General features: G+C 46.3%; 1 protein-coding gene across 2 annotated transcripts; it reads right to left on the bottom strand.

The window, feature by feature from the left end:
- Positions 1 to 3,858: 3,858 nt before the first annotated feature.
- LOC127680043 (NADH-cytochrome b5 reductase 2) lies at positions 3,859 to 12,404 on the bottom strand. Of its 2 annotated transcripts, XM_052175617.1 has the most exons (10): positions 12,299 to 12,404; positions 11,920 to 12,021; positions 11,408 to 11,534; positions 11,129 to 11,201; positions 8,978 to 9,084; positions 8,172 to 8,301; positions 7,538 to 7,621; positions 6,299 to 6,384; positions 5,163 to 5,262; positions 3,859 to 4,341 (listed from the first exon to the last, which is right to left on the bottom strand). In XM_052175617.1, exons 3-10 carry the CDS (start codon positions 11,483 to 11,485, stop codon positions 4,169 to 4,171), a joined length of 831 nt encoding a protein of 276 aa, XP_052031577.1. In that variant the 5' UTR covers positions 11,486 to 11,534; positions 11,920 to 12,021; positions 12,299 to 12,404; the 3' UTR covers positions 3,859 to 4,168. The 2 variants fall into 2 exon arrangements, with proteins under 2 accessions (XP_052031577.1, XP_052031586.1); XM_052175626.1 differs by lacking the exon at positions 7,538 to 7,621.
- Positions 12,405 to 22,053: the final 9,649 nt, after the last annotated feature.

Genomic DNA, 22,053 nt, shown 5'->3' with positions numbered 1-22,053 from the left:
TCCTGGAAGAGTAGAAACAGAGCTGGTCTCCTGCTTTAGACACACAGACTAGCTGGTAATGGGCTCACCAGATGGTCTGTGTCTGGCTAGAGACTGACCAGGAAGAGATGTGTGCTCTGCCAGTCTGAGCTTCTGCTCAGGAAATTCCAGTTTGGGACTGGCCAGCATGTGACTCCTACAGGGTCCAGTGAGCTTCATCTACAGAATAACAGCAGTGTTTTATCCATCTGGCAGGAAGGGCAGGACTGCCATTATGGCATTCTGATTCTACCTCAGATGCAGGTGATGCTTAACATTTTGGTTTTTAATATACACAGAAGACTCAGCCATGGTCTGTTACCTAAGTCTGCTGCCTCCCCTCAAGTCCAGCTATTAAGAGAAGTGGGCACAAGCTTGCCAGGTTGGGCAACACTAGTGTTGTTTAGATGTGGTACCCAATGGCCAATGCCGTTGTAGAACAGGTCAGGCCAGGTTTTGTGTCCTGTTTGTTATGTCCGAGGGAGGGGCCGCATACACCTGTTTTCAGACCTTGCATAGGCTTGTATTACTGCCGAATCTGGCCTCATGTGACTCCCGTTCCCTTAGTGGCTCTGAGTTTTTCCTCCTCCAAGGGGTTGCCCTTGGTGCCTCCATGTCTGCCGCTTCCAGATAAGGAAGATGGAGTAGGCCAGCAGTGCCTGAGGAGAAGGGGAGAAGAAAGGCAAGAGAAGGAGACTCTTGTGCTGTGAAGAGGCTGCAGCCTCGTGAAGATGCTCTCTTACCCCATAGCAATGATGCCTGGGGTCCTGTGCTTGGAAATCATCCTCCTGTCCAGTAGTCTGACTCTCTGTTGCTCCATACTTCTGGAAATAGCTTGATCACTGGACATATGCACGAGGCTGCCTGACAGGCTCTGCCTGTGGCCTGCATCTCTACATTGTGTGCTGGTGCTGAGTGTGGCTTCGGCAGAGTGTGTGTGCATGCAGTGCAGGAACTGAAACTGCATGGGTCTCACCAGCTGACATTTGGCAGGGCCTAGAACACACCGCTCTCCGGGGAAGAGTATCCTGGAGAGGGTGCACCGGAGTAGAGGGGGTTTTGCATGCCACTGTCTGTAAAGCATGGACTTCACCCCTGCGTGCTGACTAGGCTGCTGCCCATTTTACAGATGGCACCTTCTGAAGGCACCGTGACACAGATAGGGCTCCTCTCCCAAGACATCCACTGCCTCACGGTAGGATTCCGACTCCCCTACTTGTGGCATGACTTTGTGGCAAAGCCCAGTGAACTTGGTGTGGTAGGGTGTCCTGGCCACAGGAGAGGAAATGAGGGATGATGCTTGATAGTGGATCAGAACCTGAGCCAACCCTGAGGCTCACAGCAGCCCAAAGAACTCCGCCATTGTGTATACCAGCTTTGTCCTCGGCCCATTTTCAGCTTAACATTACTGTCTGTTCAACACGCAGTGCACAGGCTCCTTGGGATAACTGTAGGTCAGTGATGTTGGATATGGGCCACTCCCCGTGTCTGTTTTGTGTAAAGATACTGCAGAGTAGCCCTAGCCTCTGGACTGTTAAACTGCCCCTTTGGCTGTGTTCTTACAGACTCTGCTGAGCCAGGACCAACTACTGAATGACCCGCCTGGCTGTCCCTGATGCTGGTGACTGCAGATGACATTCTTCATGGCTGAGAGCCAGAGAGGCACATGCACAGCCTGAATGTTTGCCTCAGTGTGGAGTTGGCACAGAGCCACCTAGATGGGGCTTGTGGGCCACACTGGATGTGGGTGCTGACAAGAGCAAAAGCAGAGGGGTGGGGCAGGTGTCCAGACGTGTCCCCACATCTCTCTGTGTCCTGTCCCCACCCCCACGTCTCTGTGTCGTCAGTGCTTTGCTTTCCTCTACAACTTTTCTACCTTTTGTACTTTTATATGCAAACTGCAGACTGCTCCTGCAGAGATGAAAGCGAGGTGTCAAAAGAGAACAAAGACAATGAGCTGTTAGTTCATAAAAGCCTCTGATTGGAAGGGAGGAAGGTTGTACAAACTGCTCTGCAGTAGCTTAGTGAAATGATGGGGGTGGGGTGGGCAGGGGACCCTCTGGGGCAGCTTCAGAGAAGTATGCATGTCCACTGAGAGAGGCCTGGGTACGAGAGCCAGGACTCCTCTCTTGCACCCTCCCCCCTCCAGCAGCTTTCATCTACCTGCATTCCAAGACACCAAGGTGACGTGACACACCTTTCCCCTCACCTGCCTCCAGTGTCTGGTCAAACACCTCCCCCTAGTGGGCAGTCTTCAAACTTGAACTTTATTTTTTTCTGTTCTGTCTCATGCAAGCCAGTTCCCTCCCAGGCCATGACTGTTCTAGTTCCAGCCCTGCTACCTGATCGCTGCCCATGGTTTTCTACTCCCTGCCAAACATTCTCCACTTCTGTCACCTTGTCACATTTCTGCTTTGAATTCCTTAGTCGCAGATGGGCATGCCATCTTGCCACCTTTGTGCCACCTTTCTACCATCTTGTCAGCCTCAGTGCATCCACCGATTTGTGTTTGCTTCACTTCTCTTATTCTTTCTTCTAGTTCCACATCAACTCTGCCTTCAGCACCGTGTGCCTGCGGGATGTTCACGGTTCACTTTAAGGTTAAATGCACATGTACCTGCTGCATAAACCAGCTGAGCTGCTGTAGTCTGTGTGGGCGCAGGGAGTCCCAGGTCCTTTAATCACGTTGCCAATGGCCACTATCCTTGGTGTCATTGGTACCTGCTCTAGCTAGGAAAGCCAAACGCATCTCCAGGCTTGGTCAGATGATCAATGAAATCACCTGAAGGCCCAGGGAATGAAAAATCCAGTGAGGTGGGACTAGTCCAATGGTGAACTTTGCAGGAGGATTGTGGGGTCCACAGACGACTTGAGCTACAGAGTGGGTTCAAGGCCAAGCTGAGCAGTGTAGCAGAGAGTGAGCAGCTGAGTCTTTCCCTGAGGAGGGCATTATGCAAGAATACACTGAACACAAGTGGGTGGATGACCGCGGGAGTGTTGGCCCCCTGTGAGTGAGAGTCAAGGGTATAGCAGAGCTCCATGGAACCACATTCTCCTCTTCTTTTTCTTGTTACCCCCCCATCACCCTCCCACATGCACACACATATGCACACTGAGTAGCAAGTCCAGCAGCAAGTGCAAATACTGCTGCTACTTTGCCAGTTCTTCTGAAGGGAGAACAGACATAGAATTAAACAGATCCAAGTTTAAAGGCAACTCTGCCACCCACAGTCTGAATGACTAGGGAAATGCGTGACTAACACTGTCTGTTTCCTCCTGTGTAACTTAGAGAACAAAAGCTCCACAGAACCTCTGGCCCATTAGGACGATTATAAGGAATGGAGTTGGGGTGAGCTTACCCCCAGAGTAGCAGAGCTGCAGTATGTTATTCACACTTTGAACTGCAGGTGGCACTAGCGGTCCCTGTATCATCTGGTTTGAATGATGGGATTTGAAGCACAGCTTCTGGAAAGGGTCAATGAAGAAACTTAACCATGCCAACTTTGGCACAATGCCAAGATGGAGGATGCTAAAATATAAATATCCCCAAATGTGTCCATCTGCTGTAATAAAGGAGTTCCTGGGGCCCACCTACTGTGGATTTACTGCCCTGACATACAGCTTTTGTAAAAAGTGGCCCACAAGGCAAGGAAGAACAAACACCACAAGGCCTTTGCCCTCTTGTGAATTTGGCCTTTAAAGCAGAGAAATGTAAGTAAGGTTCATAAGTGGTTAGGTTGATAGTGGCCTGTTTGGATCCTGCTGGAATTCTAACCCTACAACCATTACAGTATTGCCAGTTCTGGTCACACCCTTACTCTCTTTCACCTCCACCCCACTTCAGTACGCCCTGGTTTGCCCAGTATATTTCTACATATCCACACATTGTGAGCTAAATGCAAAGTAGTCCAGTTTATTCCACTAAGTCATGGAGGACATCATGGAGAAAGTGGCTTCCTTCCCAGCCTCCAAGCCTGGAAGCTCAGAAATCACTTTTGTCTTCAGCCCGTGAACTCTTGTTAGGCCCACAACCAAAAGAACATCATGCCCAAGGGTGCATGGAGAAACACCTTGCAAATACTCTACTTCAACAGGGCGAATCCAAACTCACTCTAAACAAGAGAAGGACCCGCACTAAGAGTGGGAGGGGTTAGTAGGTAAAAATCATGTCCTTGGTATAGCCGAGCTGCTCCAGGCTGGGGTGAGCGGCCTCCTGGATCAGAGGCGGCGGGCCACATACCAGGATGAGTGTGGCCTCCCCGGGAGGAGGGAGGTGCTCCTTGATCATGTCAGCAGTAACGAAGCCAGAGCTGTACTTCCAGCCTGAAGAGAAGCAGAAAGGGAGAAAGCATGGTGCTGCATTTGTCCCTGCCCTGCAAAAGCTTAGACGTCTGCACTGCTGGCTGTCATAGTCGACTCAAGAAGCAGACATATGGGTTCCCTGCCATCCATAACATTTTCCTCAAATTCCAGGCTCAAGCCTTGGATTCAGAGACTCGGGATGGTGTCTCTCTGCTCTATGCATTGAGTAGAAAGTGGGGCTGTTAGGTAGGGGTGAGGAGGCCTCACTGGTGTTCGTGGAATTGGGCAGCAGTCTCCGCTGGAGAGCTTATAGGTATAGACTGGTATAGATCAGGGAAGCAGGAGATATGTCATGTGTGATGCAAGGTGCATGTGGTTCCTGCGATGCAAGCATTCCTAGGATGCTAGCTGAGGCTGCGGGAGCTGGCTGAAGCTCTGTATCTGAAGTGTGCTGTCCAGAAGAGGTTGGTGGTGAGCGGAGCAGCAGCCGTGGGCAGGTACACGAGGTTAAGGGGCCAGTGGTCATATTAGGTGCAGTGTGCTGACTGGAGAGTATGTGTTCAAATAGCCTGGTGGCTTGGAGTCTGTCGTCAGTGCAGTGTGTGGCGTGGAGAAGAGGTATTTATTTAGCTCTCGCCCTTGACCTCCATTAAAAACTGCTGCTTCCGATGTCCTCCCACTCAGATTCTTGCATGCCCTCTACGGACCAGGAGTCCCCAGGCATGATCTCCTATGGAGTAAATCTTAAAGGCAAAACCGATAAAACCTAGAGACTAGTCTATAGATAGGTGTGTCAAAGGGTGGAGCTGGCCCAGAAGAAAGGAGAGCCACATGGCTCATACCACTGGGAGGTCTGTCCAGCGTATACCACAGGTTGAACTGGTTGCAATGAGTTGTGGTGACTTCTTCTAGCTCCTTTCTCAGCAAGATATCCTCTTCTGTCTAGAAAAAAAGCAACATTACAAAGGCTCCTGTAGGAACAGCCAGCATGCCCCACAAGACTGAACACATGGGTCTGCACATTCACAACTGAACTGCCGTTGTCCAAGCTTGAGAGCTTGACAGACTCCAGGGGCGAACGAGGTCCTGCTACTCCCTGTCTCCCATTAAAGAGCTGGAGGGGCTGAGGTTGGGGTGGGGGTACCAACAGTAAGGCTGCCCTCTGGCTGCAAGGACTGTCTGCACAGACCACTGACTATATGCAAAAGTCCCCATTCTCTTCCCTGTGTCCAGGATCAGGCCTAAGAGGCCAAAGAACACAGGCTTAGTGCAGGCTGGCCTTCTCTGAGGAGCCAGGGGAAGGCAGTGCTGGTGATGTGTAGAAGAGGAAGGTGGTCTACATTTGCTTATGGGAAAAGTGGGGCAGGCTTGGGCCTTCAGACCCTCCAAGGTTCTTGTCTAGTAATTCTATTTCTGGCATTGTTTCAGAAAATAAGTAAACAGTTACTTATAATTACTAATTGTTTATGACCAAAATCTGGAAAGAACCTGAATGAATATTTAGTAAAACATTACTTTGACTCTGGTGTGACTATTTAAAGTTAACAAGAGGAAAATGCCTATGTGATTCTACTTAGTGAAAAAAAATTGTGTGTGTATGAGGATATATCATGTATAGGTGCATATAGTACATATAGGGAAAAAGACAAATTAAAGCATGTATATTCTTATGAACTTAGAATTCCCAGCAGGAACATCCATTATTTAATACTCAGAAAAACAGAGAGCTGGGAATTAAGGAGAAAGCTCAGGCATGAGTAGGACTGTGGGGAAGATCGAGTTAAGCAGAGACAAACAGATCAGGCCTGGCCATAGCTCCTTCTGCTGGCTGCCAGCAGACTTGCTGAGCCCACTAAGCCTCCCACAGCCGCAGGCAGCCAAGCAGTGTGTCCTCAGGCAGTGGGGGAGGGAGGAATTCCTACAGAGGCCCCATTCCATGCCACTGTGGCAAACTCAGGGCTGACTCTGCAGAACTGACCTGGTTGGCAAAGAGGAGGGACATCCTGGTCCCATCCCTGGTGTCCTTGGTGATGTGGCGAATCAGCTGTAGCATGGGCGTGATGCCTGCAAAACAGCAGGCACGCCTTTTGCTCCCATCTCTAGTGCCCCGGTTTCTGGCCTTTAGTGGATTAACATGTTCACTGAGCCATTTTCCCTTTTGTTCCCTAAAACCCAAAGTGGGGAAGAGCACCCTTGGCTTTGGTCTTCCTTCCTTCCTTCCTTCCTTCCTTCCTTCCTTCCTTCCTTCCTTCCTTCCTTCCTTTTTTTTTTTTTATTTATTTGTTTGTTTTTTCCGAGACAGGATTTCTCTGTGTTGTCCTGACTGTCCTGGAAATCATTCTGTAGACCAGACTGGCCTCGAACTCAGAAATCCACCTGCCTCTGCCTCCCAAGTGCTGGGATTACAGGCGTGTGCCACCACTGCCAGGCTTGGTGTTCCTTTCTAATGCAACAGAAGGTCAAAGGCCCCCTTTCCTTTTTGAGACAGGGTTTCATGTATCTCAGGGTGGCCTCGACTCACTATGTAGTCAACGAATGCCCTTGAACTTCTGATCGTGTCAAATACTGGAGTTAAATATGTCACCATGCCTGGTTTTATGTGGTACTGTAGACTGAACCCAGGACCTCCTGTGGTAGGCAAATACTCTATCAACTGAGCCCCATGCTCAGCCCTCCTTTTAAATTTTCCCGTGACAAGAGGAAAAGAACATTCTGTGAGCTAGTTAGAAAAAAAAGCAGATTCGTAGTATAATAATAGTCATGATTCTGAGCCTAGGTGTTCAAGTGGCATATATATATATATATATATATATATGTGTGTGTGTGTGTGTGTGTGTGTGTGTGTGTGTGTGTGTGTGTTATGTATAGATGTATATACACACACACACACAGAGTGTAGGGCCAGTGAATATGATAGTATTAAAACTGTCTGTGATGGTGCCTAACCCTGAATGTCTCCCTGAGAGCTCATTCTCAAAGGACTTGGAAAGTTAGGCAGGAACTGGATCTTCCACTATTTAGGAACCAGTGAGCAAAGCCTGCCTGGACTGGCCACACAGCCCTGACTTGAGAGGGAGCAGGAGGGCACCAGGGTCAGATTCAGTATTTGACTCCACATTCTCACTACCACAGCTGTGCAGGCATCTCTCGTATCACTTCTCAAGGGTCAAAGAACTCCCACGTTAGAAAGGTCTGAGAGAAACCCTGAGAATCTTACCGGTGCCTCCAGCAATCATCCCCAGGTGATGAACCAGTTTTTTTTCCGGCTCACTTGTTTTGTCTGCTTTGATTAAAAGGGTCCCTAGAAATATAAAGCATGTTTTTGACTTCTGCAGCCCTTGTCTGGAAGTCTACAAAAGATGTCTGACTCTTAGAAGGCCGGTCTAGCTAAGGGAGAGGTTGTAGTATTCCAAGCCATTCTGACACAGTAGCTTCGTAGGCCACCTCTGGTATGCCAATATGCAGAGTGGAAATCAAGTCTGGGCACCCCAGGGGTAGCTGGGCCTTTTCTTAGGGAATCTCTAATGAACTCGGAGCCTCTTAGAGCCCCCTCCATGGCAATGGTGGATGAGTGAGTAAATGGGTGACTGATTAGTGTGGTTTCCCTCCATTGTGCTTGTCAGCAGGCACCGTTCATATATCTGTGCAGAGATAGTAATGAGGACATATACACCTGAGAAATAAGTTTGAGCAGGGACAGAAGCCACTATAAATGCATTTCTGTGAATGAATGAAGTGAATAAATGAAGACCGGAAGCACAAGCCCATGTGCCCCAGGGCTGAGGAAAACCACAGTATGACCACAGGAGGAATCTCCCCGCTGTGAGACCCCACTGAGCAGCACTTGGTACCTGGCTCATTGTAGAACAGGCGCCCCGTTGGCCCCCGAAAAAGAATGGTGTCCCCAATTTTCATGTTCTCCAAGTACTGAGTCATCTTTCCTCCTTCGGGATACTTGGGGTGTACATTTTTGAAGTAGATCTGAAAAGCAAGTATGGGTCCTTTATACTTCCACGACTTTGGCTATAGTTACATACAGTTGGAAAGTGCACTTGGAATCAGAAATCATGCAAGTAAATACTTTCACACTCACTGTGAACGACTTAACATGTTTTTTCTTTTTCCACACTAAAATATCCCATCAAAACAATTTAGAGGAGAAAGGGTTTATTTTAGCTTATAATTCGAGGTTAAAATCTGTCTTTGCAGGGAAGTCCAGGCAGGAACTTAAGCAGCTCACCACATCCCCTCCAACAGAGAAATGAATGCATGCATGCATGTCTGGCAGTGCTCAGCCCACTCTCTGCACTTAAACAGCCCAGCGTCCTCTGCCTAGGGAACGGTAGGCATAGTGGGCTGGGTCTTTCTACATCAATTAATCAAGACAGTCCACCGCACACATTTTCTCAGACCAACCTAGTATATATAGATAGTCCCTCACTGAGATTCTTTTCAGGTGATTTCTAGATTGTGTGAAGTTGACAAACTAACCACAGCAATCCTTAGAGGCACTACAGGATAGAATGTAGCATCACTGATAAAGGAGACTGTTGAGCACTGTCATAAGTCCCTCCAGGGAAAAAGTACTGCTCTCCACTCTACCACACTTAGGATACCTGGGGGTTCCAGACAGCTGAGTAAAATGGGCATTATTTACCTTTATAATTAAGTCCACAAAGCCTTGATCATCGTCACTGGAGACGGGTGTGTAAGCCCTGATTACCAATTCATTGTTAATTTGTGCCAAGAGATGGACATAGTTACCTGCACAAATGTACCAAATGTTAAGCTCAAACAGGAATAGGAATAGGAATAGTAAACAGGACCCAGGAATCCCCCAAAGATTCAGTTTGATAACACCTGCCCAGCTATAACTCTTGGAGTAGGACTGAATTAAAGGTGGGAATGGACACTAAAAACATCAGAAAGGAGCAGGTGTGGTGGCACATACCTGTAATCCTAGCACTTGGACATCAGAGACTGACTTGAGTTCAAAGCTAATCTGAGCTGTAAATCACAGTACAGCCTGGGCTAAGAGTGGGATCTGGTCTCAAAAAATAAATCAGAAAAGTTTTTTTCCATTTAAAGAAAATTATCATCTTCATGAAAGTTTTTCTTCCTAACCTGGAGTCTGGGAGGGAGTCACCAGGAACCCATCTATGTCCCAGGATAGAACAGGGCTTAGCCTCATGGATGCTGCAGGGTCCCAGGACCTGGATGTGTGCAATCTGGCCATTGGCTCTACTGAGAGGCAACAGGGACATTTACACTGTCTTTGCCTGTCCAGAGTAGAATTCTATAGAGTTGGGGGGAGGGCAAAGACATATGAGTTTAGACTATAGCCCGATGGGTCTATACTAATGTGTAGATTAAAGTGCAGACTTCAGAGACCAAGGCAATTAGTATTGAGGGGAGGAGCCTCATCAAGGAATACTAAAATCTGGAAGCAAAAGAAGGTTTCAGGATAGGTTTAGATAAAGTAGAAACTAAGTGTGCCTGGGAAGTTAGAAATAGAAACAGACAGAGACAGAGACAGAGATGAAGAGGGTGCAAAAAGGAAGAAGGGAAGTGGGAGGCTTGAGGATAGAGGGGCTAGTTCATAATGCTAAGCAGTGTCTTGGAGGAGTCCGTTGAGGCTAATGGGCAAACTTACAGCCATAGCCTGATTGGACACCAGGGTCACTTGAGAGCACGGGCCTGAAGCAGCAGCTTCCGTTTGAGAGCTCACTTGAAACTGGGGACCTAGAAAGTCAGTCACTGTATCCCCCCACAGAATGAAGCTGCATCCTGGGCCCTGGGGCCCCACCTCTTTCCATCTTTGTGTCAGCTGAGCTGTGAGGCATCCAGTTTTCCTATCAAGACTCTTAGAGGGCCTACATTGCCTTGTCCCACTGACCACACAACTTCCACCGAGGCTGAAGGAAGAGCAGGTCAGAGAGGTCTCTACAAAATCTATTTCTCAAGTGGCTTGTGTTTTCACGCTGCCTCCAAACAGGGTGGTGACAGACGGGCTAAGCAGAGAAATGGAACAGTGACAGAGGAGTGAGGGACAACAAGCAGGCTCAGGGGCCATCAGGATTCCTCATACTACAGTTTCATCACTTGGCAGAGTTGAAGTCAGAGTTTTCTATGAAAGTAGGCCATCAATAAGACTGTCCTCTAGGAGACAAGGGGCAAGGCTTCTCCGTCCCACCCTGTCCCTTAGGTTTTTCATCTTGAGCTGTCTAGAGATGTTACTAATGCAACTGGAAGCGGGACAGTTCAAGAGGTCAGCTGGGGCTGGTTTCCACAGTGAGTCCCTCCTTAAAGTGGTCTCAGGACCCCTCAGATAATTGGTAGATAAAGTCACTACCAATTAGTGCATTTGCATTGCTAGTGACTTCTCATGCATATTGGGCTTTGACTGCAAGGGAACACCTGCTCTTGTCATCCCTGAACAACATAATGAAGTTTCTGAATTTTACCCTTGCTATACCTGAAGGAGGCAGACAGGCCTGGGAAATACTATTTTATAGATGGAGGGTCAGAGACGGTGAGGGACTGGCCTTAAGCTGCGTGGATAGGAGCTTTTAATGATATCTTACACCTCCTGACTGTGGGCTTACGCCTTATCAGTGCTCCTCAAGCTATTACTATTGTGACAGTCCGAGTGGAACAATGGGACACTCTCCTCAAGTCCACCAGTCTATTCATGTGGTCCAGGGTTATATCAGTGTACCCTTCATATGCCACAGAATGGGAATCCATTGCTAATAGAAGCCGAGTACTCAAACACCCAGACTTGGAGATGTCACCAAGCCCTGCTCACCTACAGGAAGCCCTAGGACGTGGTCTGGTGAGGGCAGTCCAAAGCGGAACCTTCTGGTATTGTGGTTGATTTGCTGGTTAGAAAAAGAAGAAAGAAGAAAGGTAGGAAGGTTCTGTTGGCTCTCTAGGAGTTTTGCTTTGTGGCCCAGATCTATAGAAAGGTGCTCCATTCGGTCCTGAGGTGACTGCTCACCCCACCTTCCCAGTTAGCATTTCTCCCACCCACACCCCCAACCCTCCTCTTTCACCTAACCAGAGGAAGGTTTAGGTGACCCACTACCTCCTTCTCAATCAAGGGCAGTGGGTACTTGGCTTCAGGGTCCTGTAAGGTAATAAGATTTTTCTTCTTGTCGCTCATTTTCTTCAGGGTTGTGAGAATCACGGTGGCCCCGGCGACAGGTCTGGTCCTGGCAGATACAGTGTGAATTCAGACCTCAGATCTCACCCATGCTGGGCTAGACAGCTCTAAGCATAGCTGATCTTATGTTTCAAAGGACTAGCACAGAGAAAGGTATTAACACAGAAGGCTCTCTCTGGGATCAAAGGACAGAGAGGTTAGCTGCAGGTTCAAGAGGCCCCCTGAACCAGGCTTGACACCTATCCCAGAGTGCCAGTGTCCCCAGGCCTTCCTTGCCGGACTACCTCCATCCTGGCTTCAGCCAAAGGTGCTATGGCTGGGGAGGAGTGATCACATTCATTTTAAACAGGCCAAAGGGGGTGGGGTGTGGGGAGGGGGGGAGGATGACTGTGGTATCCTTACCAGCTAACAGCAAGGCTGGGGACAGAGCTCACCTCTCTAGAGACTTGCCACACTCACTTCGGATTCCGGATTCCGCTGGAGCCCTGGTGCAGTGAGTGGCTTGGGCACTCACTAGCACCTTCCGATGCAGGTAACTGAGGCAAACATCCACCTGTAAGAGGTGTGGCCGGCCTCCCCACAACTGCCCTCAACTCCGCCCAGCTCCCTCACTAGGCCAGTTTGTTCTCATCCTGACCTGTTCCAGAAAAGTGTGCTGCGTAGTCCTCTGGCCCAGAGGCCCACTGTCCCAACCAGCTGGGAAAACACGCATGAATCCTGCCCAGGCCACCGCCTGCGGCTGTTCGCCCGCCCTCCCCCACCCACTCCACCCCTGGGTTCCTTCCTGCCCCGCGCTTTCCCGGCAGAACTCACCCAGAGCGAGATGCCCAACTTGTCCCTGAGAACAGTGCCTTTGATGCTAGGGACAGCGGACAGTGGCTACTGAGGAGCTGACTTCTGCCCCGTAGCTCGGTTTCGAGCTTCTGTGTCACGTCACGTGACTCTGGCACGGGTCCAGCCCTGAGCTTCTGCAGCTGGCCTGTGGGAATGGGGCTGATCTCCAAGATCCCTATCCAGCGTCCCTCTTGCATCTTGACTCTGTCTGCGCATGCCAGCAACCTTGAGGAAAATTCAGCCTCCCCAGTATGTTATCAGGACGAAGGACAAAGGATGGGGTTGCTGTAAATGTCTTTACAATGCAAACTGAAGAAATGGGAGTTGCAGCCTAGAGGAAGACTGAATATCTTAACATGCTTCCTGAGCTGCTACCTGAGCCTTTCAGGACGAGAGTTTGCAGGATGGGGCTGACCGCAGCCTGTCATACCTTCTCTAGTGGGAGACAGGACCAGACTCTCAGAGGCAGGATGAGAAGTCCGGATTATGAGGGTTCTTCACAAAACATTTCAGAACCTTCATTTCTGCTTCGACGCTTGCAAGTGGCAAAAGGCAAACTTTCATTTCAGAGTGACCTGAAGGTCAACTTTGGCAATTAGTAAGACTTTTTTTTTAAAGTTAAAAATCAAACAAACAAACACCAGCCAAACAATAACAAAAAGAAAGGGCTGAGATACCGGGCATGCTTAGCTTAGCATGTTAGGGAAAAAAGTCCAAATTGTAAAATGGTATTTCATGTAGGTATTTGCATCACATCATAAGCTCCAACGAGGGATATGTACCCCCCAATAGAAGGACTAGAAGCTTCAGGTCCCCCAGAACTGAAGTTATAGACAGTTGTCAACTGTCTAGATGCTGGAAGCCAAACTCTACTCTTCTCTAAGAGTGAACCCTCTTAACTACTGAGCCATTTTTCCAAGTCTTAAAATAATCTTCAGTATATAAATAATTTCTCATTATTAGAGATGAAGTCAAGCCACATAGTAATGAGATGGATGTACTCCTTACTTATACAGGAAGAACTAAATCTTGGCTGAATATTAGATTCCACACAAGGCAGTTGAGGCATCGTCAACGTTTTTTAGAGTTCATAGATTTTTTTTTTATAACCGTTGATCAAACCGCTGAAAATCAAAGTTTTGTACATACATAGAAAAAAACCCCCAGAAGTTGTCAAGGACTTGTCAGAAGTTGCATGAAATTCTGTCTCAATCTCAAGCAAAATTTCAAATACATTGTGAAATTCAAGTTGGTAACTCAAACAGCAATTTTAAAAAACAAAACCTGTAGCCGGGTGGTGGCACACACCTTTAATCCCAGCACTTGGGAGGCAGATGCAGGTAGATTTCTGAGTTAGAGGCCAGCCTGGTCTACAGAGTGAGCTCCAGGACAACAAGGACTATACAGAGAAACCCTGTCTTGAAAAAACAAAAAAAATCAACCCCCCCCCAAAAAAACCAACCAAACAAAAACAAACCCTATAACACAATCCAGCCCCGAAGAGATACCAATGTGACACTTATGTGCTAAAGAATGATGGCGGTGAAATAATAAGCCTTTGTTTTTATCATTAAATAGTATAAATCTTTTTTTCAACAATTTATTTACTCACTTTACATCCCAATATCAGCCTTCCCTCCTAATCCCTCTCTTACAACTCCTTGCAGCATTTTCCCCTCCTCTTCTCTTCTGAGAAGGTAGAGGACTCTCCTCCCCAGGTTTCACCACACTCTAGCACATCAAGTCACTACAGGACTAGGTACATCCTCTCCCACCGGGGCCAGACAAAGCAACCCAGTTAGGGGAACAGGACCCACAGGCTGGCAACAGGTTCAGGGACAGTCCCTGCTCCAGTTGTTCAGGGACCTGCATGAAGAGCAAGCTATACATCTACTACATGTGTGCAGGGGGACTAGGTCCAGCCCATGCTCACTCTTTGGTTGGTGGTTGAGTGTCTGGAAGCCCCCAAGAGTATAGGTTAATTGACCCCTTTGGTCTTCCTGTGGAGTCCCTGTCCTCTTCGGACCACCCAATCCTCCCCCCAACTCTTCCCATAAGTCTGCCTGAACTACATCTAATGTTTGGCTGTAGGGTTCTGCATCTGTTTCCACTGGCTGCTAGGTAGAGTTTTTCAGAGGACAGTTATGTTAGACTCCTGTCTGTAAGGATAACAGACTATCATTGATAGTATCAGGGATTGGTTGTTGCCTATAGGATGGTCTCTATTTGGACCAGTCATTGGTTGGCAATTCCCTTTGTCTCTGTTCCTTCTTTGTCTCTGCACATCTTGTAGGCATGACACAATTGTGTCAAAGGTTCTGTGGATGGGTTGCTGTCCTTATCCCTCCACTGGAGCCCTGCCGGGCTACAGGAGGCTCCATGTCCAACACTGCTAGGAGTCTCAGCTAGGAGTTTTCCTGGGGACTTTCCCCATCCCAGGTCTTTGACACGTCCTAGAGATGCCCCCACTTCCTGCTGAGTTCAGTGTTCTCTGCCTTGCTCTCCCTACATCTGATTGCCCCGCCGACCCCATTCCTGTCCTCTTCTCCTCTCCCACCCATTTCCCTCCCTCCCTCCATTTCCTATATCTATTTTATTTCCCCTTCTGAGAACGCTTCAAGCATCCTCTCTTGGGCCATCCTTGTTATTTGGTTTCTTTGGATGTGTGGATTGTAGTGTGGGTATCTTGTACTTTATGGCTAGCATCCTCTTATCAGTGAATACATAATAGACATGTCCTTCTAGGTCTTCATTACCTCACCAGGATATTTTCTAGTTACATCCATTTGTATAAGAAATTAGACACCAACAACCCAAGTAACCCAATTAAAAATGGGGTATACAGCTAAACAGAGAGTTCTTTTTTTCCCCCCAAGACAGGGTTTCTCTGTATAGCCCTGGCTGTCCTGGAACTCACTCTGCAGACCAGGCTGGCCTCGAACTCAGAAATCCACCTGACTCTGCTTCTCAGAGTGCTGGGATTATAGGCGTGCACCACCTCTACCCGGCTAAACAGAGAATTCTTAATGGAGGAATCTCTAGTGTCCTTAGTCATCAGGGAAATGTAAATCAAAATGACTCAAGATTCCACCTTACACCCATAAGAAAGGCTCAAATGAAAAACTCAAGGGACAACACATGTTGACAAGGATGTGAAGCAAGGAGAACACTCCTCCATTGCTGGTGGGAGTGCAAACTTGTACAACTACTCTGGAAATCAATTTTGCAGTTCCTCAGAAAACTGGGAATAGTTTTACCTCATGATCCAGCTACACCACTCCTGGGAATGTACCCAAAGATGCTCCATCATATCACAAGGACGCTTACTCAACTATGTTCATAAAAGCTTTATTGGTAATAGTCAGAAACTGGAAATAACCTAGATGTTTCTCAACTATTTGATAAAGAAAATGTGGTTCACTTCCACAATGGAATACTAATCAGCTATTAAAAACAAGAGCATTATGAATTTTGCCAGTAAACATTATATTCTTATATTGGCACAAAATTTTGTTGAGTGGGGAATAGTAAAAATAATTTTACCTGCCCCTGCCATATCTCAGACTGTGATTAAGAATTTTAGGATACTTACAGAGACTGAACCACCAACCAAAAAATATCCAGGGGCTGGACCTAGGCATTTGTAGCTGGTGTGCAGCTTGGATTTCCTCTAGGTCCCTTAACAATTGGAACAGGGGCTGTCTTGGACTCTGTTGCCTGCCATTTGAATCCCTTTCCCTTAATTGGACTGCCTGGTTGGGCTTCAGTAGGAGAGGATTATTTAATCCTACTGTGACTGGATGCCCCACACTGGGGTGGTACCCCAGGGGAGGTTCCCCTTCTCTGAGTAGAAGGGGAGTGTGTAGTGGAAAGTTTTTGCTCCTGGTGAATTGCATGCTCGCACCTGTCCAGGAGCTATTTTTGGATCCTCAAATAAAACACACACACACACATACACACACACACACACACACACTTATTTTTAAAATGCCTTGGCTGCCTCAAAGGCCGGGTATTCCTAAACCTTCCTCTCCTGTCCCAGGCCTAACCAAAGAAGTGGTCAGTGGCCACTTACCTGAAATCTCACATGGCCGGCTGGCTTTATCTCCTGCTGCCATGGCATCCCATTCATCTTCCTTGACTCAATGAGTCATGGCCACTCTGCCCCATTCCTTTCTGTGTCCTATCCTCAAAACTCTAAGTGTCCCTGCATGTGCCCAACCATTAGCCATTGGTATCTTTACTGATCAATCAAAAACCAACTGGGGACCAGGGCCTTCATAGTTTGGACATGCAGATTCCTGACTGAAACAAAGCATTAGAACCAATCCCCAACAGGAGGGGGTAGAGGGGAAGGGGATTTGTAAGGGTGGAACTGGAGAGGAGGGTGGGGCAGGAAGTGAGGTAATGTGAATAAATAAATAAAAACAAACAAAACAAAAACATAAAAAGGAATCCTGGGACAAGGAGATTCACCTAGGCTGTCTGGGAACCTGAGATGATGGGTCCATATATGAGGCTCAGAGAAGATCCTGAAAGTCATGGCAGTGAGAAGATAGCAGCAGTGTGGAGTGATGAGGCTTGAAGACAGAAGAAGGGACCACAGGCCAAGATGGCCAGGTTGCCACTAGAAACTGAAATTCAAGGAAATGCATTCCGCCCCCCCCCCCCCGCCCCCAGAACCTTTGGTAAAAGAATTAGTCCTGCTGGCACTTTGACTTGTAGTCTGAGCAACTGTTATGCTTCTAGTGTCCAGAGTTATCAGAGAATAAATTTGTTTTAAGCCTTTGAGTTTATAATAATTTGTTATGACAGCGATACATTAAATGAACTATTTTAATCTCTATGGGCTTCTTTGTTTGCAGTCTTTAGACTCTTTAAAAAGGTATTTCTCCTGTATTTTGGCTCAGACGTTTCCCTCCCTTTTCTAATGTCCTAATTGTTTTGTTCTCAACCTCTTTTCTAAAAGCTGCCTCTGGTCTGGTCAGAACTCCGGCTCTTTGTATCCACAGCCGCTTTTCTCTTTTCTCTGGTGCTGACCTATCTTTTGTATATTTTGCTAAAATGTCATCCAGGACAAAGTATCACAGAAGCCACATTTGTTTGACTGGAATGAGCCTTGTGGCACACAGGGATATTGTAGACTACTCCAGGTACCTACAATGACCAATGCAGAATTGGATTTTTCCCTTGTTTTCTCTTTAGGAATTTGAAAACAGAGAATATTGGTGCTATTTGGCCAGAAGTCTGCATTGAACACTGCAGGTGGAGATGGAACAGTGACTGTTCTTGAATCTTTGAAATGTCCTTAATCTAAACACTCATAAAAGAAATGTGACTCTGGTAGGATGGGGATATAGCTCAGTTGGCAGAGTGATGAATGAAGCTCTCAGTTCAATCTTCAGCATTGCATAAACCAGATTTGGTGATATATATCCATGGTGGCAGCAAGTAGAGGCAGAAGAAGCAGAAGTTCAAGGTCATCTTATGTTCTATAATGACTTTGAGTTCAGTCTGGGCTACAGGAGACTCTATCTCAAAACAAAAAGTACATTTCTTAGGGATGTCAGGGGTCTTCTCAATCACAACTGTAGAAAAGCAAAAGGGATCAAGATTCCTGATTGATAAAGAGTTGGTTTGAGACTGAGATTGGGAAGAGTGAAAGGAACAGCTTGCAGAATCCTACTCCTGTTGTCCTTCCCACTCCCAGGGATCTCCTTCCTTAACAGCTATGTCTGCTGAGCTACGCCGGCGATGCTAGTCAAGCTATCCACCAATATTTACAGCAGTTGCTTCAACTCTTCTCAAACAGCATCTGTTGTCGCAGAGGCTGAGCCCCAGCCTCCAGAAGGTAGTGACTGTGAGTTCACAGCTTGGAGCAACAGGGAGTCAATGGGAAAGCAAATGCTGTTCCCAGGCAGAACCTGCCACCTGCACAGGGTCGTGCCATCTGGGGATGAGAGCCTCAGGCCTCCAATCAGAGAAAGATGGGACTACAGGGGGTGGAGAGTGGGAATGAATGGCTCATAAAGGGAAATGAAGGCAAACATCCCCAACTCCACTTCTTTAGCACAGCTGGGACTGGTATAGGAAAGCTTTAACCTTCACCTCTTCTTCCTCTAAAATGTTGGCATTTTACTCTGAGAGATTAAACAGACATTAGATAGGTTAACAGAAAGCATTCGGGTAGAGAAGCTATCAGCGATGTCTTAGTCTCATGGAAAGGGCCAGATGGTTGTCACTTGTATGTTATGCAAAGGAAGAGGGGGAAAGGGAGCCTGGCTTTTTGAGGTGGTAAGGTAACAATACAAGCCATGAGGTCGAGGGAGGGAGTGTAGGGCTGGAAGGATGGTTCAGTGGTTAAGAGCACCAGTTGAACTCCCATAAGACCCAGATATGATTCCTTGCACCAGTCTGTAACTCCAGTCCCAAAGGGTCCAATGCCCTCTTTTGGCCTCTTTTGGCCTCAAGGCATGCAAATGATATAGATGAAGGCAAAAAAACCCACCCATACACATACAATAAAAACTAAAACAGCTAATAGCTTTTTTAAAAAGAAGAGTGAGAAAATGTGCTGTAAATGTCCTGGCAGGAAGGACGAATCTTCTGGAAAGAGACACCTGTGCGTGGCTTCTCAGGCTACTGATACAGTGGGCCTCGAGGAAATGCAACTTCTCCAGAAGTGTCAAGCTGGGGAAAGAAAAGTGAGAGGGGAAGCTTGTCTTGAAGAGATTTTACTCGGTTGTGACAATTTGCATGATGGGCAGGAGCTAGGAAACAGTTCTAGGTTAATGATAGGACTACATGTTGACTAGGACTGTGTGGTTATGTATAACTTGTGCACTCACTATAAACGTAACCCTCATGTCACGGCCCTGAAGATGGACTTGGGTGGTTATTGGATCTTCTTACTTGTTCCTCTTTCCAGTTTGGCTGCACAGAATCACTTCTTTCTGCTTTTTGCTATCTTGCCTGTTTTTATTGGCATGACGAGGATCAGTATTTAAGTCTAGCTTGCTATGGTATTTATGTCTTTCTACCTTGAATCTCCAGAAATAAAAGGCACCAAAGTTGTCTTATAAAGCACAGTTACCCACAAAGCAACTCTCAAAGGAAAGCCTGTGGGATCTCTGCCAGGCAGGTGTTATGACCTTCCCCACCTGTTCTTCCTGTGTAAAAATCTTTCTGAGATAGATAGGTACATGCATCAGAGAACATGTCTCTGCCTTCATTCTCCACTTTCTCTGCTGATGTAGATAAATGTAAATTGCTTTCATAAAAAGGCTTATTTTCAGAGCTATTTCCTTCTGTAGATATCATATGCCAAGGAACTATGTTTAGAGCAGGATGTTGTACTTCCTTGCACTTGTGATGTTCACAGCTTTTGTCCCAGTGTTTATTTTATCTCTTAAAAGTGTAGAAGTGGGAGATTTTCGGAAAAGAGATTCATTGTAAGGACAATATCTGTCTTAGAAGTGAGTTTAAAAGCCAAATCAAGTGAAGACAGAACAACTGGGCTACAGACAATTCTGAGAGGCATTCTCAAGTCCTCACATTATTAATATAGAGCCACAGGCTTCACAGTGAAACCTCGCTCAGAAACTGTAACCTTCCTCCTGCCACTTGAGCTTAAGATCTAACTTTCAGAGATTCTATACATTCCTCCAGAACAGATAGCAAAGCTAGGGTGCATGCCCATGTTTCTGAATTCATCTTGTATCTCTCTGTGCTACAGCATCCCCATACTACACAACCCCTATACCACAGCATCCTTACATCACAACATTCCTATACCATAGCATCCTTACATCACAACACCCCTACATCACAGCACCCCTACATCACTACATCCCTATACCACACCATCCCTATACCACAGCATCCATACATCATAACATCCCTACAGAACAACATCCCTATACCACAGCATCTTTTTATCAAAGCAACAGTATAACACAGAGACCCTACATCACAACATTCATACATCATGACATCCCTATACCATAGCATCCTTATACTGTATCACTCCTATACAATAACATCCTATATGACAATATCCCACTACCACAGCATCCCTACATGGCAACTTTCCTCTATTACAGTATCCCTATATCATTATACCCCCATACCACATTATCCTGTCAAGCAGTAGATAAACAAAGAAAATTGTTTCTGGTGAAATCGGAATCTAGAGGCTTGATTTCTAATTTAAAAAAACTTCCTCACTTTTTAAAATTTATTTTATATTTAAAATTTTTATTATTTCAAACTTAAATATATTTTGATTATATCCTTCCCTTCTCCCAAGCTTGTTTAGATCCTCTTCTCCTGCCTAAGCAACCAACATTAAGTTATTTCTCAAAAATAAACAAAAAACTCAATACAACAAAATATCCCAAACCTAGAAAACAACTCCACCCCAAAAGAAAAAAACCAACAAAACAAAACAAAACAAAACAAAAAACCAACCAACAACCAATCAACCAACCAAGCTGTAACCTAATAAAAACACCACATAGAGGACTGTGGAGTCTATTATTTGTTGCTCAACTACTCTTGAATAGGAGATCTGCCCTGGAGAGGTTGACATATCCCAATGTAGAAAATTGATTTAATTGATATAAATGACAGTTTAATTGTTAACCTTTACCCTAGTAGCTAGATTTTCATTCATTCACTCATTCACTTTAAACAATAACAAAATGAAGTATAACAAGGTAAAACAAAAACTATCACATAGAATCAGACAAGACAGATAAACAAAAGGACACACACGCACACATATATACTCGCACAGGTACACACACACATGCATGCAAGCACATGCACATGCACATACACACACACATAGGCACACATACAGAAAGACAGAGAGGCAAACAGAGACAGAGACAGTGAAAACACAAGAGTTGGAGACCCTACAAATCACATACTCAGGAGTCCTATAAAATCATTAAACTGGAAGCCAGAATATGTATGTAGAAGACCTGGTACAGACCCATGCAGGCCCTGTAAATGCTGTTTCAGTCTTTCAGTTCATATGAGCTTTGCTTATGTTGATTTTGAGAGCCTTGCTTTCTTGGTGTCCTCCATCCCCTTTAGCTCTTACATTCTGTTCCTTGAGCTATAAGTGGAGAGTTTTGATGGAGAAATCCCATTTAGGGCTGAGTGTTCCAAGGTCTCTCACTCTCTGAGTAATGTCTGGCTGTGGGTCTCTATAATTTTTCTCTTGTGCTACAGGAGGAAGCTTTTCTGATGGTGGTTGAACAAGGCACTGGCCTATGAGTATAGAAGACTATCATTAGGAGTTATTTATCATTACATTTTTCCATTTTCTTCTTAAGAAAAGAAGATTAGTATTATTTGGGTTTTGGCCTTAAGCTCTTGCACTATCTTGTCTCAAGTTCTTGGTTACTGAAAGTGCTTTGTATGGGTTCCATCTTGTGCAGTGAGCCTTAAATCAAATCAGTTGTGGGTAATTACTCCCCCCCTTTTTTGTGGCAAAATTTCCCTGGCACATCTTGCAGAGAATCATTGATTTGTGTGGGTGTTGACTTCAGCAATGGAGCCTTGCTGTCAGTTTGTGGAGAGCATCCTATAGCCTTGGCAACAGCTTGGGTTGTTTGGGGATTCCTTAGGGGCCTCTTGATCAACAATTGAATTAGATGCAACCCAAACATTGAACTGGAAGCTTCATTTGGTAATAAGAGATGGCCAGTTGGGCCTCTGTGTCT

The sequence above is a fragment of the Apodemus sylvaticus genome, chromosome 1, assembly GCF_947179515.1.
Source record: "Apodemus sylvaticus chromosome 1, mApoSyl1.1, whole genome shotgun sequence".
Classification (NCBI taxonomy): Eukaryota; Metazoa; Chordata; class Mammalia; order Rodentia; family Muridae; genus Apodemus; species Apodemus sylvaticus.
This window is presented reverse-complemented; position numbering and strand designations above follow the sequence as displayed.